Source organism: Barbus barbus (assembly GCF_936440315.1).
Source record: "Barbus barbus genome assembly, chromosome: 49".
NCBI classification, from domain to species: Eukaryota; Metazoa; Chordata; class Actinopteri; order Cypriniformes; family Cyprinidae; genus Barbus; species Barbus barbus.
Window position 1 is genome coordinate 10,122,778 of NC_136727.1, and position 15,525 is coordinate 10,138,302.

At 38.0% G+C, this 15,525-nt stretch overlaps 2 protein-coding genes across 4 annotated transcripts; one reads left to right on the forward strand and one right to left on the reverse strand.

The window, feature by feature from the left end:
* Positions 1 to 3,450: 3,450 nt before the first annotated feature.
* On the reverse strand, positions 3,451 to 7,100 carry LOC306867909 (interferon-induced protein 44-like). Its single transcript, XM_079413865.1, has 8 exons — positions 6,877 to 7,100; positions 5,645 to 6,134; positions 5,474 to 5,531; positions 5,200 to 5,389; positions 4,954 to 5,106; positions 4,704 to 4,875; positions 4,493 to 4,593; positions 3,451 to 4,415 (listed from the first exon to the last, which is right to left on the reverse strand). Exons 2-8 carry the CDS (start codon positions 6,132 to 6,134, stop codon positions 4,224 to 4,226), a joined length of 1,356 nt encoding a protein of 451 aa, XP_079269991.1. The 5' UTR covers positions 6,877 to 7,100; the 3' UTR covers positions 3,451 to 4,223.
* Positions 7,101 to 9,228: 2,128 nt separating this feature from the next.
* Positions 9,229 to 15,197, forward strand: LOC306867896 (ras-related protein Rab-11B-like). Of its 3 annotated transcripts, XM_079413836.1 has the most exons (6): positions 9,253 to 9,374; positions 10,823 to 10,868; positions 11,288 to 11,483; positions 12,679 to 12,872; positions 12,961 to 13,041; positions 14,029 to 15,197. In XM_079413836.1, coding segments are annotated over exons 2-6 (618 nt in total). In that variant the 5' UTR covers positions 9,253 to 9,374; positions 10,823 to 10,867; the 3' UTR covers positions 14,175 to 15,197. The 3 variants fall into 3 exon arrangements, with proteins under 3 accessions (XP_079269961.1, XP_079269962.1, XP_079269960.1); XM_079413835.1 differs by lacking the exon at positions 10,823 to 10,868 and having other exon boundaries at positions 9,229 to 9,374; XM_079413834.1 differs by lacking the exon at positions 10,823 to 10,868 and having other exon boundaries at positions 9,259 to 9,374; positions 11,263 to 11,483.
* Positions 15,198 to 15,525: the final 328 nt, after the last annotated feature.

The window sequence follows — 15,525 nt, forward strand, 5'->3', positions numbered from 1 at the left end:
CTCTTCCTGAGCCTACTAGTGCGAGAGCGTAGGCACCTGTAACGCCTGCCGGATGGAAGGAGGGTGAAAAGTCCATGGTTAGGGTGAGAGGCATCCTTGATGATGTTTCTTGCCCTGCCCAGACAGCGCTTATAATAAATGTTCTCAATGGAAGTTAACTGGGTGCCGGTGATCCGTTGAGCAGTTTTCACCACCCGCTGGAGTGCTTTGCGGTCAGATGCGGAGCAATTGCTGTACCATACTGAGATGCAGTTCGTGAGTATGCTCTCAATGGTACAGCGGTAGAATTCCACAAGGATCCTGGGATTCAGGTGAACTTTCTTAAGGCTCCTTAAGAAGTAAAGGCGCTGCTGTGCCTTTTTGACCAGAGTAGAGGTGTTATGGGACCAGGTGAGGTCATCAGAGATGTGGATGCCAAGGAACTTGAAACTCGACACACGCTCCACTTCAGCTCCGTTGATGTAGATGGGTGTGTGTGCATGACTCCTAGTCCGCCTGAAGTCCACAATGATCTCCTTTGTCTTCTGGGTGTTTAGCTGTAGATTGTTGGTGGCACACCACACAGCCAGGTGCTGCACCTCATCCCTGTAGGCTGATTCATCGTCATCCTTGATCAGACCTACCACCGTGGTGTCATCTGCAAATTTGATTATGGTGTTGGAGCCATAAACAGGAACACAGTCATGGGTGAAGAGGGAGTACAGGAGTACAGGTTTACCTTATCTCAGGGAACCAAGGTTACATGAGTGACCAGAGCGTTATTCTAGGATTTCCTGGTGAAAGCTTTGACTGTTTAGTTGTTCTCTGGTTTACCTAGGCTACAAGCCATTCTACGAATTCAGTTTTCATCTAGAGAAAATACATTGCAACGGACACAGTATGAGCTGATTGAGCAATATATTAATATTCAACAGCATGTACGTTTAGGTTTAGTGTTGCATGTAACCACATATTAGCCTACGTGCATCGTTATCCCTTATGAAAATTAACCATGGTTTTAGGCCCACTACAAAATAAAACCAAAAAACATGGTTACTATAGTTAAACTACGACAACCACAAGTTAACCATGGTTTTGCCACACTAACCACATTGCAACCATGGTATTTGTGCTAAAACTGTTTATAAAAATGGTAATAAATATTCAAATGGTAACGGTTCAAACAAAAACAGGTTTGTGAACATTGATGGTTGTACACAGTCTTAGATTTTTGTTATGTTTACTGTGGGTTTTTTTTTTTTTTAAATTGTGTTTCAAAAGCCTAACCAGGGATTGGGGCTGCAGATTAGCCATTGGCTAGAAGCCAGTAATAAGAGCATCTGTAATGTTATTCTGCATTGTCCCTGTTAAATAAAAAACAAAATAAAATAAAATATGCCAAAAACTAAACATGGTACTACACTTTTACTATAATAAAACCATGGTTAATTTTCTTAAGGGTAAATACATAACATTAAAAAAAGTAGGCTAAGTTTACCATTGCTTTTTTGCTCTTGTTTCCTAATATAGCCTTGTAGTAATCTGGCACTGTTTTTACATGTATAGGCCTAAATCATGTAGCCTAATCTGTTCACTAAAAATAATAATAATGAATTAACAATTGTTGTTTAAGATTCAAGATTCACGATTTTTTATTTGTCACATACACAATTATACAGAGTATAACCAGCAGTGAAATGTAGGTCAGGTCCGCTCCAAGGACAGTGCAATTATATAGAATACAAATGTTAAGAAAAAGAAAAGTAGGAAAAAATAAAATAAATAAAGATAAAAAATATAAATGTGCAGGTCAGTATGTTGTTGACTTAGATAATAATAAGAGGAATGTGCAAAAAGTTGTACAGGGTATGTAAATAGCAGCAATATGAGGTAGAAAAAATTCTGAAGCTTATTGATACAGTAATATTTAAATGGAATCATGTGATGTTATGACACAGCGTTAAGAGTTTAGGAGCCTGATGGCCTGGGGGAAGAAGCTCCTCCTAACTCTCTCAGTTTTTGCCATCAGGCTACGGAAGCGCTTACCAGATGGAAGCAAAGTGAATAGATGGTTACCAAGGTGATTAGAGTCCTTGATTATTTTGACAGCTCTATTTTTGCAGCGTTTGAAGTAGATGTCCTGCATAGAGGGGAGAGCAGACCCTGAGATGCGCTCAGCTAAGCGCACAACTCTCTGTAGTGCTTTGCAGTCCTGATTGGAGCTGTTTCCATACCACACTGAGATGCACTGTCAATACACTTTCTATGGTCCCTGAATAGAAAGTTTTCAGGATTGCTGGTGAGACCCTGAATTTCCTCAGCTGTCGCAGATGGTACAGTCTTTGCCTGGCTTTCTTAACCTGTGTTTGGATGTGTGTAGTCCAAGTCAGGTTCTCGGAGATGTTTACACCGAGGTACTTGAAGTTGCTCACCCTCTCCACAAGGGTCCCACTGATCATAAGAGGAGTCTAGGGCTGCTGCTGTCTCTTGCTAAAGTCCATGATCAGCTCTTTAGTTTTGCTCACATTCAGAGAGTTGTCCTGGCACCATGATGTGAGTCTCTCTACCCGCATCTAAGTATGCGGTCTCATCGTTGTTGGACATGAGGCCCAGAACCACAGTATCATCAGCGAATTTGATAATAGATGTGGAGCTGTGAGAGGACACGCAGTCATGTGTGTAGAGCGAGTAAGCAGGGGACTCAGGACACAGCCCTGAGGGGCTCCTACGTTGAGGGTGATGGAGTTTGAGGTGAACTGGCCAACTTTCACCACTTGAGGTCTGCCGGTGAGGAGTGGTGTAGTCTACATTGTTTTGACTCATTATCATGTGGATGGATATTAGTTTCAGGAATTGATTATAAACCGACCGTGAGCTACCAGCAAAAATTATTATAAACCAGCAGCCCAGTAGTGGTCCAATGTTGGAAAAGTGGCTGCTGCTTCCAGTGCTTCGCTAGAAAAATGATGTACAAACACTGATGAACCGCAGTCTCTATCCGCCACTGGGCCTCCAACTTTGCCACCATCGGTCCATTGGCCTGCTGCCGGTTACAGCTGGGTGTCAACCAATAAAGTTAAATAAAATCTGTATCCGAATCTGTAACTCAACTTTCACAGTCTGCTCTGTGCAAATATATATTTTTTTTAAATCTATGATTATTACGTCTTTTCTTCGTTATCATTATCCTCATTATTGATTGTGGCTTACTGGGGAAGGTGGATATAGTGCCTAGTAAAACAGTAGCCTGCTACAGAGACAAAAATTTAGGCCTAGTACATTTGCCATTTGTGTGTTTTTAAGATTTCTGTTAGGCTTGTACAAAAACAAACAAAGCAAGTGGGGGGGAGGTCTTCTCTATTGTGCAGATAAATTGCTGTCATGACCTTAGTTCAAGCCTTTTTGGCTATTCAAAAGGTGCATGTGTTCTGTTTGTTATATATATATATATACACACAAAAAAGTTTAGTTGCATGTGTAGAATTAATTGTTTATTTAATCTTGCACAGTCCTGAAAGATGGTTCAAGCACAGAATCAAAAAGTGAGCACTTTTGAGAATCAAAAAGAATCATAAGAAGTGATTTTTTTATGCCTATACAGATTTTAGCATCTTGAAGTCTCTGATTTTCTCTTAATTTACAGTACTAACACATCATTCACCCTTATCATGGCACAAGTAGAATAATAATTAATTATTGATTACTAATTTGAATCAGTACTTTATAACGAAAATCATATCTTAAAATGAAAAGAAGCAGGCTTTAGCAATCACATAATTTTAAACAGTAAACTCCTGGAAAGTCCAAGGATTCAGTGAACAAAGTCAAACAGTAAGCTCAAAACAGCGCTAATGCAACACGGCCGATTTTATCAGCGATTACGGAGAGAATAGTGACTTACGTCCAGGTGTCAGTAAAATTATTATTGTCAGCGTGTATTTGGCTTAAAAGCAAGAGTGTTTTATAATGAACGCTGATAGAACGCTGGCACTTCTTTTTTCCCACTTCAAGCACTGGGCACAACAATATAAGAAAAACTACAAACGCAACAATGATTATAATGTAACATGTAACTTAAGCGATATGAACTTTGTTTGCAATTCCCCTTTTCCCCCTTAAACGGATATTATGTATGATTATGAAATATCTATGGATAAACAGTGGAGAATACCAATCTTCAGATTTAAGATGAACCATTGTGTTGATCTAGAAGTATAAACCCTATCACTACAGAACTTTATGGCCTAAATTACATGTACATCATAGTCATCTGCATCAACATCATCAAGATAGTCATCTGCTAAGCGAAGCATCTGCTGTAGAGCGGAGAGAAGCAGGATATCACAGTTGAGCTCCAGCTCCAGCTCCTGACTGTAGTTCTTCACCGGTAACACACAAGACACTGGCACACCCAACCGAGAGTTCACCTCCTGAACCTGCAGACACAAAACAACACCTCACTCACTCTGAGTCCTGTAGCAACAGACCATCTGATCATGTGACCGCGTCTCACCTTTGACTTGATGTAGGAACTGAGATAGAGGCTTTGAAGGTCCTTCGCCACTAGAGGACATGCTTCATCTACTTTTGTCATCAAGACCATCTGTGGAATGCCTGAAATTGTGTAAATAAACAACATAATAGTTAACTTTTGGCTAATTGAGTATTTGGGATGTGTCATAAGTAAATTATAATTTATCCTTGAACATTGTTAATTCTCTCACCCAGTGAGTTTATTTCTCTGCGTATCACAGCAAGTTTTTCCTCTAGTTCGTCAGACATGAGGGAGATTTTGCTGGCATCTATCACATACACCACACAGTGGATCTTCTCCTGTAGAGATGCAGGTCTGGAGGCCTTTTGCTTGACAGGTTGAAACAGTGCTGTGGAGTTGAACTGAATCGAGAGGATTTAGCATGAAACAAACATAATTCATACTTCAACCTTCATTCATTTTGAAGATGAGTGACTTACTTTATAGCGGTCTGGTACGTGACCTTGAAGAATGCTGCTGATGTCCTCAATATCCAGTCCTGCACCTGATTCCTCCTCGAGTCCCATGGTGTCACACAACACAAATGGCAACGTCCTTCCTCCACGACCGTCTTTCACTGTGTATGTGCGAAACTACCAACCAAGAAGAGAATCACTTCAGGAGAAGTTCCTTAGACTGAAGAGAGACTTTTGTGGGAAACATTATGAATCCTGTTGAATCTGTACCTGTGTGGTGACACTAGTCCCTGCATATCCTGAAATTGCTTTGTTGGTCACATGACCAGTGAAGATGGAGTTGATGGAGTTGAAGAAACTGGATTTTCCAGCACCAACAGGACCAATCATTAAGATTCGAGCACGCCTGGCAGATGTCTTCAGGGGTTTGTATTCCCTGATAATTTCCTTGAGCTCATATCTTTGTATAAGAAATCACAGCTTCATTATTTAAGATTAATGTATAAAGTCAGCAACAATGAAAGAGCATTGAGAGTAAACTTACATAGATGTCCACTGAATATTCCTCCATGGCTTCTCCTTCTCCTTCCACTCACATTTTGCTAAATATTGAGTAAGATTATAAACTTCTTTAACAATAGAGATTAAACAAGTACATTTTTAGAGACTGGACTTAAATTTACTACATGACAGACACTTTTTCTGATTTACTTACCGTCTCTGACTTTGTAGACCTCACATTCAGTCACCTTAGTATCATTCCCATACAGTCTTTTAGCATTGAAACTGTATGATTTACCTCCTTCATTATACACAACTTCGCCATTGCGGCAAAAGTTCAGCTGTTGGCCAAAGTTGGGCATTCCAGCATCATCATAACGTGCATGATTTCCACTGTTAACTTTGCTGAAGACAGGGATCTTGCCTTGAAAGCTGAACAGGAAAGCTTCACTATCGCTAATATACTTCCCACTTTGAGCATAACCTACACTTGTGTATCCACCAAAGACGTAGCCTGAACGGTTGTAGGCTACAAGTAAAGTAGGACCCTGATGGTCACATCTCTGGTGGAAGGCAGAAGCTTGATATCCATGAACTGAAGCTTTGTAGAGAAGAGTCAGCTCCACATTCCCTAGTGAGGCACAGAGCTGCTGTTTTTGCTCTTCTGCTAAATTAAAAGTGAGGGGAGCAGTCCTTCTTTCCATCTTTAAGGCAAAACAAAACAGCATGCAAATATATATTTACATACAAATTAAAAATATATGTAGTTGAAAAAAAAATTTTTGTTATCGTTTTACTAAATACACTGAAAAAAAAATTTGATCTATAGAAACACTTTTCACATAAATTGCTAGAAAATGTTACAAAGAAACAAATGAGACATTTTGAAGTAGAAAGACTGAAATAGTATTTTCTTGTGAAATGTCCAGTAATCTTTGATTTGAGTGTATTAATGGAAGCATTAACAGCTGAATTAAAAATAAAAAGGGATCTTTGGTTAAAATTATGTAGGTACTTAAAAGTTAGCAACACTTTACAATACGGCTGTTTATAGTTCGCTTAAACTAACAATGAACTTACACAACATTTACGGTTATAAATATTGGTTGATGTACATTTGTATAGCCTGCCCTAGAGGCTACTTTTACACTCTTGTCTGTTTTACTATGAAAGAACACAAATGGGCAAGCGACACTTCGACAGAAACGATCCGTTTAGTTGGAAACGAATCTGAAACCAGCATTAAAAGGATAAATGGAATAAGCACGAGATTTTGTGTTTTGTTTCGTTTGTTAATCACTGTAACGCAATAACGTTTGTAAAAGATCTAGGCTATTATTAGATATTGTCGTTTGAAATCGGTAGAATTACAGTAAAGTTTTTGCATTGTCTACTTTCAAAATACATAGAAGAAGAAATATCTTTATGATTTCTATATCAGCTTACCTTTGTAGCAGTAGGCTGTCTTTGTGCACGAAATATGAAATAGCTTACTCTTCGTACACCTCAGCTTCTGTCTACCAAGAAAAGAAAACGTAGGTAGAGTGGGGCAGAGCCGTAGACAGAGCCCCCCCAAACGCCCCCCCCATTTTCTGTGAAACAAAACTTAGATGTGTCTAGACTCTAGAATAATTAGCCTATCCTATTTTTTCTTTTTTTTTGGTGTGTGTTGGAATAGCAGGGTGGGGTATGCCCTCTTTCTGACAAAACAATTTTCTTTATACATTTACATTAAAATTAAAAAGACATGCAAAAATAGTCTAACAATAAATAAATTTGAATATTTATTAATGAAACATGTTGCAAATCAGCTTATTTAAAAAATAGCTATTGTTGATGCTAACTTAAGGTCCTTTTCAATACAGTCCTGATATTTTTATTCAACCACCTAGTTAGATCACATTTGATGGAATAGCCTAACTAACAAAAGATGTGATTTTCAAGTCATGGTAACTAAAGCAATTCATTTTACCCCAAGTGGGTATTCCATTCTCATCTCATCTCATATCATATATAACTGTGATGTTCTACAAAACAGCAAGCTTTACAACACGTTTTTTTTTCTTACTGCTCAAAATTAGATTATTCTATCAACACCAAAAATGTATCTTGACTTCATCTAGTGGTTATTTCAGTAGCCCCTCACTGCAGAACAAAAATCCAGGGGCGGGGTTGGATCCACATCTAGGGGGTGGAGATTGGTAGGTTTAGGGGTGGGGATGGGTGGGTTTAGGGATCAGGGGGTGGAGATGGGTAGGTTTAGGTCTATGTAAGGTGGGAGGAGTTGGATCTAGATCCAACCACGCCCCATGGATCTTGTGCTCTGCAGTGAGAACCATCTATATTTAGGGAAAAACAGTATGGCGTTTTACCTCAAGAAGGCGTTAAGAAAATGTACACATCATCTGGTTCAAAAGTTTACACCCCCTGCTCTCAATGCATTGTGTTTTCTTCTTGAGCATCAGTAATATTTTCAACTTTTGTAATAGTTATGAGTCCCTTAATTGTCCCATAGAGTGAAAAGAAACAGAAAAGAACTGTTCAGGGACAAGCAAGGCACTCATTAACAACATGAAAACATTTGTGGCTCATCTGACACAGTTAAGATAATGTACTTTTTTATTTTTTTTGTATAGGGCATTTTTTTTATCAAATCAGTTATTTTGTCTTGTGGGGTGTATGTAAACAACTGTTAGACAAATGTGAAATATTTTATTCAGGACAGGACAGTACAAAATACAAATAAAATGCAATTTTTATGATCCCTCTTAATTTTAACTTTTAATTTAGCATTTTCTGCAAGGGTTATGAAACTTATGAGCAGAACTGTAGCTCAGGATGCTTTTGCAGAGTGTCTATAATAGCCTACTAATACTACCACTACTATTGCTCGGTGGTTGCTAGCATGTACATCTCGGAGATGTCTATTTGACGTCTGCTTTACATCTGTAAGACATTTCTTTAGGGTGTTTGCTCATCTGCAATATGTCTATTATTATATTTCAAATAGACGTTTATGATGTGTCTTTAAGATACGATTTAGAATATATGTAAAACTGACATCTTACTGTCAGATGTTTGATGCTTTCCAGATCAAGAGATCTTTAACAGACATCTTGCAGATGTAGCTTTTAAGCTCTGAAGACTTCTCATAGGCTATATCTCATTTTAGTTGGCTATCAACTGCATTTCAGATGTTTTTCCTAAAATTCCTTAGGAGAAATAGAAGTAAATGAGACTTGAGAAATATTTGAGAAAAAGAAGCCAAAACTGAGAATGTGGTATAAGAAACATCTCTTTATTGTCTTGCTGCAATCTCTATCATCAAGACTCCATTACCCTGATAGCACACATACATCTCAGACACGTCTATTTGATGTCTGCATTTACATCTGCAAGACATATTTTTTAGGATGATTGCTCATCTGCAATTCGTCTATAGGACATTTAGATGTCAAATAGACGTCTATTAGATGTGTTTAAGATGTTTAGGATTTAGAATGTATGTAAAACTGACATCTTACAGACGTCTGTCAGACATTTGTAGACCGCAGATACTTTCCAGATCAAGAGATCTTTAACAGACATCTTGCAGACGTACGTGTGCTATCTGGGTTTAGGAGTATTTTAATGCTCAGAGTTTGCTCTTTCTAAGCTCAGGAGACTTAGATGTTCAAAAACCATAGATGGCTGCAAAAGTTTTTGCTTGTTTAATAAAGTTCTATCATGTATTAAAACCAAATCAGATTCTCGGTTCTTGAATGAATCATTCAGTCCGACTCGTGAGTCGGTTCAAACGGTCATTAAAAAGATCCGATTCCTAAGAACGATTCGTTCACGAATCGGACATCGCTAATCAGGAGAGGTCTGTCGCCCAACAACATTTTAGTGCGGTAAACCAACAATGGGGACCCGTGACGATGAATACGACTATTTATTTAAAGGTCAGTATTTTATAATGTATCATAAGAATAGACGTGTTTTGGTTTTCTTTATTATCAACGAAAACAGCAAGTTTCCTGATGACTGTGGCTAGCAGGGTTAGCTGGAATGCTAGTTTACTGGCGTTAGCTATCGAAATATTAACCGATTACTTTCGAAGAATCAAGTGCTGATAGTAGATTAATACATTTGAATATTGATTTTAATGATCTGCGTCTTCCTTCGACAGTATGAAAAACGATAATGCAATTCGCTTGTTTAGTTAGCATTATGTTAGCTAAGCAGCTAGATAGCTTCCAAATTAAAGTGAGCGAAATAACTAGCACTAGCTGTTTTAATGCAATCCGTTCATACCTAAACCACAAACAAAACATGTTCAGCTCACTTCAGAGGGTTTTGCTTCTATACCAAAAACGTAGAACAACGTCAACTTTTGTAGTCGTTTAGTAGCTCTGTGTTGCTTAATATTTTGTGTGGTTGCTAGGCCTTAGGAAACTTTTTTTTGTCGTTTATTACACAAGAGTCGCTTCTTGATGATCAAACAGGCCGAATTTGGCCATTACCTGCAATTGTAAGCATTTCTGTTGCTTTTACGGTGGGTAACTTAGTTAAATCATTAAGCATGAACTCTGTAATGTGAAATTGACAACTGTAGATGATCATGACGTCATTGTAAAACATATTTTTGGATAGGCCTATATCAAATTGCTTCAGTTGCATGTATATGTATCTTTGTGTGTGTGTGTGTGTGTGTGTGCATGTTTATGTGGTTTATGAGGACACAAATTTGTATAATGACATGGGTATGACAGAGGTATTAGAATATGAAGGTGGTTTATGAGGACACAAATTTGTATAATGACATGGGTATGACAGAGGTATTAGAATATGAAGGTGGTTTATGAGGACACAAATTTGTATAATGACATGGGTATGACAGAGGTATTAGAATATGAAGGTGGTTTATGAGGACACTACCTAGGTCCCCGTAATTCAAAAGGCTTAAAAAACATACTAAATGGTGTTTTTTTTGAAAATATAAAAATGCACAAAGTCTCCTGTGAGGGCTAAGTTTAGGTGTAGGGTTGGTGTAGGGCAATAGTACACACAGTTTGTTCAGTATAAAAACCATTACGCCAATGGAGAGTCCCCATAAACCACAAAAACCAACGTGTGTGTGTGTTTATATATATTATACACACACACACACACACAAAAGTTATGTTGTTTAATTATTTATAAGTTATGTATTTAAAAGTTCCTTCCCACATCGGTTTTCTGTTTTTACACAGTGCCTTTAAAGAGTTTCAGTATGTGACAAAACCACAGATTTCTGTTGAGGTTTTATAGATGTGCCGCTTTGGTTATTTTTGAGATTTCTTGTTGAAAGTTTTGACCAATTTTTAGATGTTCTCCAGTATATCAACAACCGTTTTGTGAATTACCTCAGGTTTCCTCTAGAGAAAATGAATGCTGACCACACTGCAACGGACACAGTATGAGCTGATTGATATTTTCTATGCCTTTCTCGTTCCTTGTATAATTTGGCTAGGCCTGTATTTAAGTTTTTATGGTGTCAAATTGATGAAGCGAAGGGGAAATGACAGTGGATGTGTGTGTTTGTAGATTATGGCTTCTCTTTTATCTCTATGGCCTCATCATGTAGACGTAACCAGGATGGCTGACTAATCTAGTGTGTTTCTGCTTTTCAAAGGATGACATTGTATTTGCGCTTTGGATGCACACTTTGGTTTGTGGTTTACTTTCAAGGACTCACATGGTAGATTGTTTCTGTTCTGTGGCCTTCATTTCTTGCGGTGATGGCTAAATCATCTTTCCTATGGATATGGTTTTTATAAGAGCAGCTGTGAAGCTGTCTTGTTCAAACAGTCTGATGTTTTCTTGTGCTTTCTAGTGGTGCTCATTGGAGACTCTGGTGTGGGGAAGAGTAACCTGTTGTCCCGTTTCACTCGGAATGAGTTCAACCTGGAGAGCAAGAGCACCATTGGTGTGGAGTTTGCAACCCGCAGCATCCAAGTGGACGGCAAGACCATAAAGGCCCAGATCTGGGATACAGCAGGACAGGAACGCTACAGAGCCATCACATCAGCGTGAGTACATGAAGAAGTAATTAAATCTTAACCTAGAGTTCTGTGTGTGGGACGAAATTTTATACCAGAGTATGGCACTGTTAGGACCTCCCATGTAGGGTCCTCGATGCGCAAGATTGAATGTCTTTTTGTGGGCCGTCTGGCTCACACCCATCATCTCTAAGGGCCAATTAATTCTCACTCATTAATCTGTATGGGCCATTGGGATCACATATCTTCATGATTTATCATAATTATATTTAAAAAAAAGTTCTAATTATTTTAAGTTAATTATTTATCGTATATTTGTTGTAGATCTATTAGATTATTTATAAGATTATTTACTTTTTAGAAATATGGAAAATATTATACTGTGACTAAAAGGTATACTAAAAAGAAAAATATTTTTAAAACAAATTATGTGAGAGTAATTTTACAGAATTATTATTGTTAAAATTAAAATAAATATATTTTAGTAATTTATTAATAGTAATTAAATACATTGATTTTAGCATTACTGGTAAATTATTTTTAATTAACACACAATTAATATGTAGTATAATTTAAATTCTGTTTAATAGGAGGATTTTTTGAAGGTATATCTTATACGATAACTATATTATATACAGTAATAGTATAATACTGTAAATTAAAAATAAAAGTTTATAATTGATAATAAGTGATTTCATAAAGTAATTATTGATAATTTATTTGATGTATGGCCCATAAGTTAATGATAAAATAATAAAATTAGAGTATAATTAATAATAATACTTAATGTTTATTATTTGTGATTTTTTTTTTTTTTTTTTTTTTTTTTTTGTGTGCTAGTGTTGTTAAAAGTGCTGACCATGATATCGTTCGGTACTGACATTTTAAAAACATCCGTCACCATCAGCTGATCCGTCACCATCAGCTGATCACTAATATATCTGCACATGGACGATTCGCTGATAGACGCGGCTTTCAAACGCTCCCGTGTGTTTATGTGTGAGTGCTCGGTGAAGATCGTGAAGCGATGATCCTTGAAGCCAGTCTCAGTCATATCTGTTGAGTGTGTGAACACAATGACCAATCAGCGTTATTTAAGAATCTGCTCAGCGGTGCTCAAATCTTAGTGGGAGATGGACATTTTTCAAATTTCAGTACTGAATGGTATTGCGGTCGGTACTTTTGACACTAGTATGTATATATTTTACATGGGTCTCTTTCACAGATACTACCGGGGTGCAGTTGGAGCTCTTTTGGTCTATGACATCGCAAAGCATCTGACTTATGAGAATGTGGAGCGCTGGCTGAAGGAGCTGCGGGATCATGCAGATAACAACATTGTCATCATGCTGGTGGGCAACAAGAGCGATTTGAGGCATCTCAGGGCCGTTCCCACTGATGAGGCCAGAGCTTTTGCAGGTAAGCATTTCCTCCTGCGTTTTCATGTTGTTTAGTGAGAAAAGATCTACCTGAGGTGTTAAATTATCTCTCATCTTGTGTTATACAGAGAAGAACAATCTCTCCTTCATCGAAACATCAGCTTTGGACTCCACAAACGTGGAGGAGGCATTTAAAAACATACTAACAGGTGGGTCCTGATCATAATTAAAGTTACAGTCACATACGTATTTGCATACGGTGATCTGATTGGCTGACGCCTGTGCTGGAGCAACAGCAGTGCTGCAACACAATTGATCCACAATTCAGTTCGCCAATGCATGACGTCACCCATTTAAAGTAAATGAGAACCATTTATTCAGACTCCCCATGTGTATGCCCCGTTAGTGAATTTTCAGTAAAATTTAGTGGGGCAAAAATCTGCAAAATTTAGATTGCGTGGAGTCCTATTGAAATTACTGGATTTTGTCAGAAAAGTCACTTTTAAACCAAGCAGATGAATGTGGTGGATCCATGTGACTAAAACAAACTCAAACTCAAAAACATTGCAAAATTTTCATGTGTGAAATTCATGTTGAAATAACTGGATTTTGCCCACACAAATCCACTTTCAAAATAATCCCGAAAATTTACCACGTGACCAATCTAAACAGTTGTGGAATATCTGAAGGGAAATATTTCGCCCTCATGCAAAATTCCTGTTTGCATGGATTCTTATTAAAATTGCTGGATTTTGCCAGAAGATCGAATCGAGAAGTCGACGAATTCTGCGAATCCATGTGACTAACTTGAACCTGTTGCAAAATCTGCTCGGTGAACTTTTTTTGCCAAGCCAGACAATTTGCCACGTGACCAACACAAATCCATTGCGAAATTTATAAGGGGAAATATTTCTCCCATATGCGAAATTCCTAAACGCATGGATTCCTATTATAATGACTGGATTTTGTCTGCAAAATTTGCTTTCAGACGAATGTGCCGAATCCATGTGACTAACTTGAACCTGTTGTGAAATCTGCATGGGGAAATATTTCGTCCTTTTGTGAAAGTACTGATCATGTGGATTCCTATAGAAATGATTTTCAATGATTGTGGCCACCGAACAGTGACCGCACCTTACTACATACCCATTGTGGTCTAAATGTCTCTTAACATGTAACGGCTCTTTTCGTTACAGAAATCTATCGGATTGTATCACAGAAGCAGATCGCTGACAGGTCCATGCACGACGAGTCTCCTGGCAACAACGTAGTGGACATCAGTGTGCCGCCCACTACCGATGGTTTAAAGGGCAACAGATTTCAGTGCTGTCAGAACCTGTGACCCCACTTCCCCTGGCTCTACCCCCACCCTTGGGCTTCAGTTCCCCTTTATTTATCTCGGCTTTGCTCATGTGTGTTGTGCTATGGCTACAGCTCTTTCCTCTTTTTACCTCGTTGTGATTTCCACGCTAATTATAGACGTCCCTTAGAAGCGTGAATCTCTAGGTAACATTCCTTTTCCTTGTTTTGCGGGGGGGGGGGGGTTCTTGTTTGTTTGTCTCTTCTTTTTTTTTTTTTTTTTTTACTATTATCCACTGTCTGAATTCACGTTTTCCTCAGAAGTGATTATTTGGGCGCTGATCGTGTGATCCACTCCTACGGAAAAGGGATGGTGAGGGATCAGTGTGTCTTCGGCTTCCTCTGATGGTTATTCTCTGGGATCCACACTAAACGCCCGCCGTCTGTTGAGCCAGATCCCTGACTTGGGATAAAAGGGCAAGTTTTTTTTTTGAAAAAAAAATAAAAATCGGATTCGTCTTGGATCGTGCGAATACCTAAGGAGGGCTGCTGTCATCTTTATTTCAGTTTGTAAACATTTCATGCGTCACACCTCTAGTCCTATCCTGCAATATTTTACGCCAGGGCTGACGGCCGGGTGTGAAGTTGTGCAATTTGATCAATGCGTTCAGATTGCCGTATATATATAGCAGTTATGTGAATACGTCTACTAAGCACTTGATGAATTGAGAAATTATTCAAATAACAGTTTATATATATATCTATGTATATGTAAACTATTCATTGCGTTGCTGAGGTATTATAGCTCTTCAGTGGGAAAATGCAATGGTGCGCAGTGTTTTAGATGGTCAGTTGTTTCACCGGTCTGTGAAAGTCACTATATATTTGATTGTTTGACTAAGTCATACGGCTAGTTTGGAAATGCCTTATGTTTTCCCATACTGTGATTAAGATGCCTTTTTCGAGTGTGGTTATGTGACATTTACACATCCATGAAGTCACAACAGCTGTTTTGCCTTTTATCAGGTTACATTAAAATGGAAAATAAACCAAATTACTGTCACAATTGCAGTTGTGATTTTTATTTTGGACTCCATGTTCCACAATATGACATGTATGTCTGAATCTGTACCTAGAATAAATGTCATGTGCCACATGGTTAAAGGAATATGCCAGGTTAAGTACATACATTAGATGAGTGTTTGGCTACACATAAAGACTGATGTCTTACGGCAAGAGTGTTTTTTTTGGGGGGGGGTCTTTGTTGGTCAGAAAAACATAGGATTCAGGATTTTAATTTAAGATTTAGTAAAATTACTTAAAAAAAAAAAAAAATTCTATTTAAAAAAAAAAAACTTAAATTACCTCCTTACAATCCTACAAAAGAAGGGGAA

Bases quoted from the DNA above. Each gene is read 5' to 3' on its own strand.
- LOC306867909 (XM_079413865.1), bottom strand. From the start codon at position 6,134: ATGGAAAGAAGGACTGCTCCCCTCACTTTTAATTTAGCAGAAGAGCAA. The intron at 5,532-5,644 runs GTAAGTAAATCA...CTCAATATTTAG, and splicing joins GGTCTACAAAGTCAGAGACG to CAAAATGTGAGTGGAAGGAG. The intron at 4,876-4,953 runs GTAAGTCACTCA...CTCTCGATTCAG, and splicing joins ACGTACCAGACCGCTATAAA to TTCAACTCCACAGCACTGTT.
- LOC306867896 (XM_079413834.1), top strand. From the start codon at position 9,351: ATGAATACGACTATTTATTTAAAG. The intron at 9,375-11,262 runs GTCAGTATTTTA...TTGTTCAAACAG, and splicing joins ATACGACTATTTATTTAAAG to TCTGATGTTTTCTTGTGCTT. The intron at 13,042-14,028 runs GTGGGTCCTGAT...TTTTCGTTACAG, and splicing joins ATTTAAAAACATACTAACAG to AAATCTATCGGATTGTATCA.